Source organism: Egretta garzetta, unplaced genomic scaffold (assembly GCF_000687185.1).
Source record: "Egretta garzetta isolate BGI_Z169 unplaced genomic scaffold, ASM68718v1 scaffold797, whole genome shotgun sequence".
NCBI lineage: Eukaryota > Metazoa > Chordata > Aves > Pelecaniformes > Ardeidae > Egretta > Egretta garzetta.
In genome coordinates this window covers 127831-140103 of record NW_009260172.1, presented here as the reverse complement: position 1 = coordinate 140103, position 12273 = coordinate 127831, and the positions used below count along the sequence as shown (strand labels likewise).

At 38.1% G+C, this 12273-nt stretch overlaps 1 protein-coding gene across 1 annotated transcript in view; it reads right to left on the bottom strand.

The window, feature by feature from the left end:
* Positions 1-423: 423 nt before the first annotated feature.
* Positions 424-12273, bottom strand: part of PRMT8 (protein arginine methyltransferase 8) — an 81618-nt gene continuing 69768 nt past the window's right edge. The window contains exons 8-10 of the mRNA XM_035897137.1: positions 7773-7923; positions 2318-2439; positions 424-507 (exon numbers count right to left, since the gene is read on the bottom strand). Coding sequence (XP_035753030.1) covers positions 424-507; positions 2318-2439; positions 7773-7923 — 357 coding nt within the window. The remainder of the gene's footprint in view (positions 508-2317; positions 2440-7772; positions 7924-12273) is intronic.

Sequence of the window (12273 nt, the reverse complement as noted above, 5' to 3'; positions counted from 1 at the left end):
TATATATTCGTTTATATTGAAGTCCAGGAATACTATCACAGTAATGTGCTGTAGAGGTCTTTCATAGTGAGAAAACTGCCCTAATCACCTTTAACATGCAAAGCTTGGAAGAACCAGAAATTCACGTAAGTAGTACAATTTGTATATGCATCTTCTGCCATCCTAAAGTTAACCACAACACTCAAGACTGTTGCTGATTTTTCCTATATGTTTGAAAAAAGCTGCAGTTCTGTATACTGTACATTCACAGTGGGATTCCAGCCCCCTGTACTATCTGCAAGAAGGATCAGGTTACCACTTTCCATCAGAGTAAACATTCTAGTATTTAATATAATAATCTTGTGAACAGTTGTTCCTAGCTTGAAGTTCAGCAGTTCAGGACTTGATAAAATTCTCCTTTTCATCTCTCTGAAAGGTTTCTTGCTAGCGCATTTTGTAGTCATTAGATACTGACATTTCACATAGCTGTCCTTTAAAATCCAAGTCTACTGTGAAATCCAGGTCACGCTGTAAAAAGATTTAAATGCAACATGTAAGTGGGATCATAAGTTTAGTGTATGAATTCAGTTATCAGTGCTCAGTTTGAAAAGACCTGTAGATTCAAGAGATACCTACAGTGGTTTCTAACTTCTTTTGGTTTTAAATGTTGCTAACACTGAAAAAGCAGGATGTGTAACAGCATTCACCATACAATCTATGTCTAGAGCATATTTGTGTATTCTTCTTAAGGCTGATTTAGTGTACTAGTTACAACTAGGAAGCTTCTGAAATGTTGTGCACATAGAATATACATGTTCTATAACCATTTTTAAAGCGTATCCCCCATTGAGATGGTGTTAATATAGGATAAAGGGCTTTCACACTGGGAGTTATCCAGAGTAGATCTAGTGAACTTCCCATTGTAGAGAAGCCCTCAGTTGTTCTTTATCTCATCATGACATGTTTTTTGGAAAGAGGCACTACATAGCCCTAGAAAACTAATTTGTCTCTACAAGCTTTTGAAAGGCTTCATGTTTCAGAAGAACAAAGCACTAAAAAATCCTTTTGAACCAAGATGGTCTCTGTGTCTTATGACAACTATCAAGAACACATTAATTTTATCACCTAAATCTGCATTCAGGTGCTTATGGCTGTGCAAACAAATTTGAAATATTTTCTTCATTTTTCCCTCAAAAGAAAATGGCTATGTTTAACCCAAAAGAAAATGTTCGATTACACCAATGACAACATAAAGGTGGGAAACAGACTGTTTTCCTCTACTTTCACTGCAAGCAGTAGCTTCAGGAGTGAATGTGTTTGTTTTAATGCCAAGTTTACTTTGTGTTTATTTCTTCCCCTGCATCAACACTACTACAAAAAACATAACCAATTTCTATTTGGTACAAAAAAGGAAAAGTAATGAAAAAAAAGGAAGGCAATGAAATGTTAAGATTTTCTGCAGTCAACAAACGCAATATTTCAACAATTCCAACAACTGCATGGACGAATTATAACCAGGTTATTTTAATGGCTGTATGTTGTAATAAAAAAAATTAAAAGATTCTGCTCAAGGTTTTTAGCATAAAATGGTGCTGCTGTTTCTCCCAGAAGCCATAGTTCTCATGTCTTGCTCTTCTATACAGGCATGGGTTGTCCATCAGACCATGTCTCATAGTCTCCTTATAAGTTAAAAGAAGCACTGAATAACTGACATACTTGATGAGGGATTCAGCCCATAGCAGAAAAATTTAGGAAGTTTTCACCAGTCATGATAGTGGGATATCCATCATGCTTTAGCTTTAATTTTAAAGCATCTGTATTTTCTGTGGAAAGCCAAAATTTTTAAACAACTATATCACTTGATTAGTGAGTTCAAGTACATTTGATCAATGAGTTCATACAGATGTTTAGCTGAAATCCGTTATTTGGTTTCCTAAAGGAGAATTCTTGGGCACTGAGTGGGAAATCTGGTTCTAGATGTGAAACTGAAGTACTTTTGATCATCCTGTGTTGCCAGAAGGGATCTTACCACTGATTTTAGTGACAGTATGAAGAGACCCTTGCCTACTTGTGTTGCAAAATGTGAGCCAAGCTGATTGCAGAGGGCAGCTGACTTGGCAATCTACTTGAATCATTTCTTCCTTCCCACACTAGCTTGTTTGCAGGCATTAGTACTGCATTATTATTGCTGTCACCAGCTTTGGCAAAGCTGTGACTAGAGCTCTTACTAATAGACATGGATTTAGAGCCTTTTGCACTGTTTTACTTATATGTATTTTATTTACTGTTGATTACAGTTTGTGATCAATAGAGTTGGAATTAGAATCAGCTGACTCACCACATTTTTTGCATTTGGTTTCATGGATATAGTCCCATAGATTTCTTCTCCTCGTCTCACAGTTAAATAGTCCTCTAAGTAGAAGACAGTTTGCTTCCAGTGAGTATAGGGAGCATCAGGTGCTAAAAAATATACATGGGTATTATTTATAGAAATTTCATCTTTGTCTTAAAAATAAAACTAAGACTTGGGAACAATTGAAAAAAGCCTTTCTTCTCACAGAATGCTTTAACTTATATACTATGTTAGCAAACATGCTTTACAACACCACAATTCTATTGACTGTCAGTGGGTTGTCGTCTGATTTTTACTGGAATATGTCAGATGTGAATCACACCCATCAAGGATTCCACAAAGGTGGTTACTAGGCATGATAGACACTTTTTGATGCTTTACTTTCAACCCACACACATTCAAATTTGAGAAATCGTTACCACTAAGTGCTTTGAAAGTCAGAAGTCTAAATTAGTTCAAAAAGTAATTACACAAAAGCACGAAAGGTTCATCAAAAAAACTATTAATCACAATGGCACAGATTAAACTTTTGACTCATGATTCTGGAACAGCAGATTTTACAGTTTCCAGGAGGATACAGCTGGGGAAAGGCCATTTGCACCTTGACCTGGTTGTGGACATTTTAAAGGCATATGCTATGGGCAATTTTCTGGACATGGATACTGGTCTAAATTAATTTCTAGTCTTGCTTAGCAGAATTGCTTTGATGACCTCAGGGTTTTATTTAACTTATTTGTTTTATTTCTGATTTAAATTCAAATCTTTGAGAAGTACCTAATGAACTTGCATTGGTTACTTCTTGTTCCTAGCATTCTGTAGTTAAGAGCATCTAGGAACCTAAGAATAGCTGTACAAGTTCAGAGACTTCCTGACCTGGAAAAAAAGCCTCTGATAAATTTATTTTTCTTCCATTTGTCTCCACAATAATTTTTTTTGATGCAGACATGGGCCCACTGTATTGAATCATGCTAATAATATCTTAACACTATTTAATAAAACAATGATCTCATTTCATTTCAACAACGTTTCAAAAAAATGTTTGACTTTAGAAATTGTTTGTGACTGGGGAAATAAGCCTTTTTTTAAAACTGTCAGGACAGGAATTTTTAACAGTTCTTTTTTTCCAAAATTCTAGAATCAGAAGACTGATATAAAAAAACTTTTGTGAGAAATTGTGTTGGCAAATCAGTATCTTCCAAAAGAAAAGATAATTTCTGGCTATGTGTGTAGACAGTTTCAATGACTGTTAATCTCAATTGCTAAATGGAGACATCTTCTTGCAGGAGTTCAGATCCAGAATCTGTTTTCCATTTGGACATGCCTCTGTAAAATTTCTAACTAAAAACATTAGACCAAAACTAAACTGAACTTATGTTTCAAATGGTAACTGCTAACTTGTACACACACATGTACATGTGCACATGCCCTTATGCAGAACTATCTTTCTTAGAAAAGCCTGACATATCTGGAAACTTGTGCTCCACCAACAGGGTGTGTGGGTGGAATGTAGGTACAGGTCTTCAAGTCCACTCCAAATCACACACTTCATAATCTTCATAATTAAAAAAATGTCATATCTATGAAGTGCACTTCCTCGTGTCCTACAAACTTGGATATTTTGTTGAATTCAGTAGAGCTTTGCCAACAGACACTAGCTGAGAATCCAGACCAGTCTTCTAGGCAGTGGTATCTATTCCTTCAGTTACAGAAGGCCAAATGACCTTTTTATGGAGTAACTTGTTCCGCACCTACCTTACAATGATGTGCTGAATAGAGGCAGAGAACCAATTCCCTCAACCTTCTGTCTACACTCATGCTAATACAGATCCGGATGACTGGCCAGATTTGCTGCAAAGGCATACTTCTGACTCATGTTCAGTCTGTTGCTCACCAGAATCCAAAAGTCTTTTCCAACAGAGCTGTTTTCTATCCAGCTGGCCCAAGCAATAGCATGGAGTTTTTTGGTCCCAGCTCAGAACTTTGCATTTGGCATTGCTGAAATTTATAAGATTCTCATCAGCCCGTTTTGAACCTGTGTAGTTCTCTCTAAGTAGCAGGTCTTTCTGTCCAGTCTGTGCTCCTCCCAATTTGGGATCACCAACAAATTTGCTAAGAGTGCACTCTATTCCATCATCCAGGTTGTTACTAAAGATGTGGAACAATACTGACCTCACTGTTGGTCACCTGTGGGATGCTACTAATATCTGGCCTCTGGTTTGACTTTGCTGACTGACACATTTTCAGCCAATTTTTCATCCATGCTATTGTTCACTTTTCCAGTCTGTATCTCACCAATAGAGCTGTAAGGATGCTATGCAACGTTGTATAAAAGGTCTTGCTAAAGTCAAGGTATACAACAGCCACTGATCCTCCCTCATCTAGACAGCTAGTTGTCTAGAAGGCAATCAGGTTGGTCAGGTTTAATTGGCTTTGGTAAATCCATGTTATCTGTTCTCAATCATCTTCTTGTCCTTCACATAGCTAGAAATAGTTTCCAGGCAGATTGGTGTCATAACCTTTGCAGGAACTGAGGTGAGGTTGACTGGCCTATAGTTCCATGGATTCTGCTTACTGTACAGCTTGAAGATGGGTGTTATAGCTGCCTTTTTCTAATCATCAAGAAGCTTCCCCCATCACCATGACCTTTTAAAGATGTTACAGGGTAGCCTCGCAGTGACATTTACCAGCACGTTCAACATCCTTGGATGCCTCCTGTCTGGTCCTATGGACTTGTTTAAGATTCTGTGGTCCTCATGACAGGTCATGTACTATCAGTTTCATAGTATAAAAGACCTACTTCTCCAAGAGCTGCAAGACACCTCTCCCATTATTTTAGATACTTGGAATAACGATTAGCCCCTCCACATAAATAGTACTTCTCTTAGTGCAATTAGAGGGGCACCACATGGGACCCAGAGGAAACCCTGGACCAAGTACTGTACAGAGGAGTCACAACCAATTGCTTCCCCAAGGCTTCAGAGTAGTCCCTAGATCTGCTATAATTGGTGATATGGCTGTAGCCTCATTTGCATCGGAGAAGGACAGAGTGAACTTTGGTTTTAGAAGAAGCCCTTGTCAAAAACATGTAAACAACTTGAGCATGGATTTGAAAATCTTAAGAATTTGATGGATATCTGGCATGCAGGTCTTCTGGCATGCATGCATATCTGGCTAGCAGCTCTTCCTCATTTGCATGCAATGATATCCAACCTTTTTTATTTGGTGAACCATACAGCCTGCTGGAGAAGTTAGTTACTGAAGTAAGAGTTTCAGAGAACTGGCAGTAAAGCAAAGAAAAGCATTCAATAGGAGAAACAAAGCACTTGCTGAGTGACAGGAGACAGAATTTGGAGACATAGGAAGCCGCTCCAAGGAGGCTGAGCCACCAGCAGCTAAGACATCTAGTTGCAGAAAGAATTATAGGAAAGGACAAGTCATCAAAGCTGAAAGGATCCTAGAATGCAAGCAGATGACTAAGCATTCAGAACCTCTGAAGTAGCAGCTTGTGGGAGCTACAGATAGTTTAGAGAAGATAGGCTTTCAGGCATTGCTGATGAACCCCGTTCTTGATAGAGGTTCAGAAATATTGGTGATTGTGACTCCTTTCCCCTCTTTTTTATGACAGGTAGGCACAAAATACCGTGTCCATACATTTGCTAGTTGAGGTGGGTCTGCAAAAACCTCTTCATAAGAAAAACACCATGCCAAACTTGATAATCTGCCTGAGGCTTTTGTCCAAATGTAGCCTCTTCTCCCTAATACCTTTCTCCTTAAGTTCTCACTTCCTATGTGCTCAGGGAATCTAAGCCCACCTGTGGTGATCTTGTAAAACAGTTCCTGTCTAAGTGAGTGCCTGAATAGGCCCTCTTTATTCCATACACCCAAGAGGCAAGAAGAGCCACTTTTTGCTATACTGATACTGGAGCAAGTCTATGTCTACTCTGCAGACAAGCAACTCCTTGCATAACATAAGGGGTCCTTGTCCTTGCCACTTGTGATGCCTATTCATTGGGGATGTTTAAGAGTCAAGCAAAGAATGGCTGGGTTTGAGGGCTGGATTTGCTGATGGGACACATTTGACGGGAAAACATTATGATCAAATATCCTAATCTATTCAATGGATGTTTCTTAAAACATGTATGTTCATATGCACACATAAACCAGAAACACATTCTATTATTACTTTGCAGATGAAGCCACATTCTCAATGATGTAGTTCTGGCAATATAACTAGACCTCCTTTACTAAGGTAGGTTTCAGTTAACGTCAGAACATAGTAAATAAGCTCTTCATTCAAAGCTATTTTGTACTGAAAACTGGAGTTTTGACTATATTACCTTTTAAAAAAGGTTAACGACCTGCCTTCTCATGAAAAAATCAGCCTTCTGTGTATAAAGACAAATGCCTAAAACCTAAAGTGTTTTCCACCTTAGGTAATTTTGTTCAGCACAAACTCAGAAATATTAGCACTTCAGAATACCATGGCAGTGCCTCACAGAATATTCGTGTCTCCCTAGCTACATTTTGTGATGCCTATTCTTGGTGTGGAAAACACTATAATGTAACACATTTATAGAATGACCAGGGAAACATGGTTACTGAAAAACATAAAGAATATGAGATACCAAATAACATCACCCAGATGGTTATACTTCTAGAATAAAATATAAATAAGTATTTTAACAGAGTACTTTGAGCTTTGAATCTCATTTAAAGGGTTGAGAGCTCCTGTGACAGGAGAAAAAACCCATTTCTAATCATATTTAACTTACATCAGGTCCCATTTTCACCTGTTTGTGTAATGATGCTATCTGCAACCAGCACCAACTGTAATTTGTTGGTTTTGTCATTAAAGAAGTCACGAGGTTTTTACATTTTGTGCAACACTGGCAGGTTTATTCACTCTGGTAAATGGTGACTTACAGGAATGGAGATACTGCTTTAAATATCTGCTCATCAAGGTAAGTTAGAATTTCACATTTGGGTTGTTAGAGCCAATTTACATAAGCAGTATATGTGTTGTTATATCTTGGGAAAAAACCAATGGTTTTGTTCTAGACTCTGAGACAAGCAAGAGATTTTGTTGAGTTTTGGATTTGGGTGAAACTAGGATGAAGAGCTGCTCTCTCTCACTAAGCTAACTTCTAATGCCTGTCTAATCTGAGAAACTTGACACAGGATATAACTGGTGATGGGCATGAACTCCTGGGTGATAATCCTCACTGAGCTCTAAGCTTGGTAGCCATTGTGAAATCCTGCCTCTGTTTTTGCAGAATTCCTACAAGCAGTTGTCCTTTCCCCATCCTGCTCACCAAAGTGACAATAATTTTTATCACTGAAATTCAAACCTGGTGGTACAGTAAACCTCCATGTACCATCTGACAATTAGCACTGATATACTGATAGCAATAGAAATGAAATTAAAAGAAATACAGGATACCTGTAGAAAATCCCATCTTCTTGTGGCACTTTGTAAATTCGATATTAAAATAGGTGACCAAGGCATGAATGTAATCATTACGCTGAATTTGGAGGCAGAATGCAGAAGTAAATGCCAATTCTTCAGTCTTCACTGTATAAATATCTACTTCCTGTTTTGAGGAGAAAGAAAAAAGCATTTACGTGCAGATGTCTGTGATTCTAATGCAAGTGTTAAGTGATGTCGTTAAGTATTTTATTTAATGTTCAGCAACAAAGACAACTGGTAGCCCTGTAAGAAATCAGTGGTACATTTGAATATATCAAATCATCAGCAAATGATCCAGTTATCTGACTCAGTTGACAGACTGTGTGTCCCTGGGAATGGCAGGGAGGGGCTGTGGGAGCTGGAGGAAATCAAGGTAAAAATGTGCTTTGACAAATGTAGGCCCAATAGATGTTGAAATGGAGATACAGGTCACAGTTCTAAGACCTTTCGTCATGTTGGGGACTATCAGCATGAGGAAGATAGCAGAGTTGGGTTTTTAATAAAAATATACTTCTGATTTGTCTGAGCATCTCTTGAAGGGAATGTGAATTGACTTTTTCAAGCTGTCAAAACATCTGAGGCATGACAGGGGCCTGCTTTTTGTTAATGCTTTCTAGTCTTGTGTCAGATAATTATTCCAAATAGTAAGCACAGGGATCTTACTCTTGAACTAGACAGAAGCATATCATATAAATCATACTATGGTTTGGTTGTAGTAGTTGGGAGCGATGGTGTAGTCTCCAAGATTGTTTATTTCCATCAATATTTAAATCTCACTGTTCAAGGCTTAAGCTGAGTATTTTAGATGGATTTGATTTTTCCAGCCAGGTATTGCTTTATGTGGTTTGTTTCCAAAATTTGCAGTCATGATAGGGAGGCAACTAAGTCTGAAATATTATTATTTGTATTCCAATGCTATGTGATGTTTCCTATCAGTGCACTTTCTGATATTCTTGTAAGTGTATCTGGCTTCACTGTCCTTATTGTCCTTGTCAGGGCATATTTGGCAAGCAGATACCGCCAAAATATTTTACTCTCTATTATTTGGGAAGTCAATATTAACAACAAAACTGCTCATGCATACAGAGAAATAGAAGCTTTGCAGGCAGAAATCCAAATTTCCTCTACCCTACCAACATAAGCCAGGAATCTAACCTCACCAGCGTTACTTCAGACTTACACTGCAAAAATAGAGAGCAGAGTCTAGAATGTCCGTTAGAGGGAATTTAGCCTCTTACAGGGGACAGTAGAGGGATCTCCTAGCATTCTATAAGAGAAGTCTGCAAAACCAGACATCAAAAGATGCAGCCATATTTCAGTTACTGAGGTCTTTGCATAGACCACATACATGTGTTTCTGAGACTTGGAAAACTTATGATGAGATGATTTAAGCAGGCTAGAGTTTTGGCCTGTCTGATTAGCAATATTGTTCAAGAATAACTTAACCATAATGAAAATTATTCTACTACACTGCAATGGCACCCTGAGTCACTACTGCTTATAAGTGACACATGCTTATAAGCGGTCATTTAAAGGTGGGATAACCTTAAAATGTATTTTTTTTTCTTCAAAAGAAGATTAAAAAAACCCCAGCATAATAGGAATAAGAATTTCTGAAGTCTCCTGGCAGACTTCCATAGCAGCCTGCAAAATTTGCTTTGACAAGCTAGACTGGAGGCAACCTGACTGATGAGAGAAACAGCCCTGAATTGGGTTTGCTGATGGGAAAAATACTGACTTGCTGCCTGACCCATTTCTTCATGCAAATCATAATTAAGACCACTTCTAGAGTGACACCACACCTCTTGGATCCACTTCCCAGCCAGTCAGCTTACTCAGCTAGGATTGTATGAGTGTGGAGATAAGTTAAAGATTCGAATCTTACTGAATATCTGGTTTTGGTGGGGTTTTTTGTTTGTTTGTCTCCCATTGCACCAGCTGTCCTGGTTTGGACAAAGAGGGAAATGGTCACCCCAACACAGGATGTGATGGTAAAGACAGTGCTAATCATAGCAGGTAAAGATGCTGAACTGATGGACAGGAGCTGGAGGACAGGTGGCATTGGTACAAGCAGTATTGCCAGCTTCAGGAAAAGGATTGATCTGAAGGCTAAGAAGTAAAACAAATTGCTAGGGAAAGGAGAAAGGGCCAAACCCTCTTTTCTTGCAAGCATTGAGAAAATGACCTATATTGTCAGTCGCACACACGTATACAGATATGAGGGGAGCACTGAATGCAACAGTCAGCCCCCAAAACATATTCACTTTTCCAAAAGAAAATGATTTTTCTTTTTTTTTAAATTTTTCTTTTCTTTTTTTTAAGAGTGCAGAGAACTAACAGTATTAATGTGAGGAGAAAAGAAACATTAAATTCTGTGTGTTTCAGGGGAGCAGTGAAAGGAAGAATGGAGTATCTGAGATTGTTTTGACTAGATATTACAGCATATGTTGGTTTTCTATTTTCTGTTAGATAAAATAACAGTGAAGCAAGTGTACCTATGGCTTCTAGATAACAGAGACCTCAGCCTCCTGCCAGGGCCCCTCTTCTGCCATCTTTTCCTGTTTGCACAGAAGGAGGGGTGGAGTAGGTGGAGTAAAATCTGAGGATGCTGAAAGGAAAGACTGTGGAGAGAACTGTTAGAAAGTAAAGTGTGACAGGGAGTCACTTAGGAAAGGGAAGGGAGATTTTCATGTGGAGAAAAGAGAAGAAAAATGAGAAAAAAAGAGCAGTGTTTGAAGAAAGATGGAAAATGAGTGGCATAGGTGCCTCTTGATTTACTTTAGGAGAAGCTGGGAGAAAGTAATGTGATTAGGGAGTTCACTGAAGTTGCAGTGGAGCAAGAGAAAAGTCTCATGAGGAATGCCTTCTCCTAAACCTCATGGGTTGAGATTGCTATGGGAGAAGAACATGGGACTCATTGGAGCTCACAAAGAAGTGCTTCACCTGTGTGGCTGGATCTCTCTGAGCAACAGTACCATTCTGCAGAAAATATTGCAGGTCCTTTGAAATAAGATATGAAGATACAGGTGAATCATGATATGTCCAAAACAGTGGAAATCTCTCAAAGAGATTGATATTTGAACATATAGGCCATTTTTTTTTGCTATTATGCTATGTTCTCTGATAAACAAGAATGTTGCATTTTTATTTTTTTTTGTGCAGGGAAGGCAGTTTGTGCTTTAAGTAGCACTAAACTGTGTAATCTTGAAGTAGTGTGTGACCTGCAGGAGCTTTAAACTGTTCCTGGAAAGTATGGGACAAATGGGAGCATAAAAGTAGATTTATTTCTTTTTTTTTGTTCTTTCTCTGTGCCTACATAGGGGAGGATATTCAGGGAAGTCCAACAGTATTTTTTTTTACAAACTGAATGTGGCATGTTCTTCATTCTTGTCTGGTTTTGTGAGTTTTTGCCACTGTCTCATTGCAGGTTTTTCTACAGCTGTGTGAACAATTGATTTATTGTTATTGTAGTCTCTGGTGCTGACACCAAATCAAACCTAACATGTAGAAAAAGTTTTGGGTCAACCCAAACCCATTTGTATTTCTCCCATATGCAAGGGGATCAGAGAAGAAAACACAACTGTTATACTGAGGTTGAAACGAACTTTTCCATTTTTTAGGCAATGTTACTGAAAGCAGTAGGCCCTCAGAAGGACACCCTAAATTAGCTGGGTTTGGGTTGAATAAACCCCTAAAAAGTCCCTTTGTGAACCTAATATGCATAAGCTGTGCCACCTTGAAATGCTATAATAAAACATTTGAATAATTAAACATTATTGTTTTGTTTATTCTCAAATGTTTTCCCTGGATAATATCACTCCCTGAATTCACAGATATTTTCAGGATCAAAGAAATGCACTTCATATAAATAAACCATGTGCAAAAGTAAGTTAAATTAAAAAAAGAAATGCAGCCTCAGTTTTTTTTCTGCTTCCAAATTGCTAACTTGAACAATTTTCTCTTTTTTTAGTGATCAGTTTGTGCGATTAAGGACAGATTCTAGAACAGAGTGGTTTCTGCTTGTATAGTTATTACCCGCTTTGCTCCCAAGGTGCCATTACATGGTAAAGCACAACTTAGTATACGGACAAAAGACGTCAGGCCCTGTAGAATTAAATATAAAACCTGATAGGAACAGTTTGAAAAATTTTGTCTGTCTTCTTAAACCCAATTACTTTCAAAGACCTTCTAAAGAAAGCATTAGATTTGCACTTCATTTAAGGGCATGCAGCTTTTATAACTTTTTATTCCAGAGAAGCCAACCCATTTTGCCACCTGATCTCTCACTCTCCAGACATATTTTATGCAGTCTAAATAGCTGTTTATTTTCTGTGTATTGCAATTTTAAATTGCTCTGGCTCAGGCTGTTTTCAGACACAACCATCTTGTGTTCCCCTGAGTGCAGATGGACTGTGCATGCACACATACTCACACAGAGTTTCAACTTCCATTCCTTTTTGCTGTTTTCAGTAAA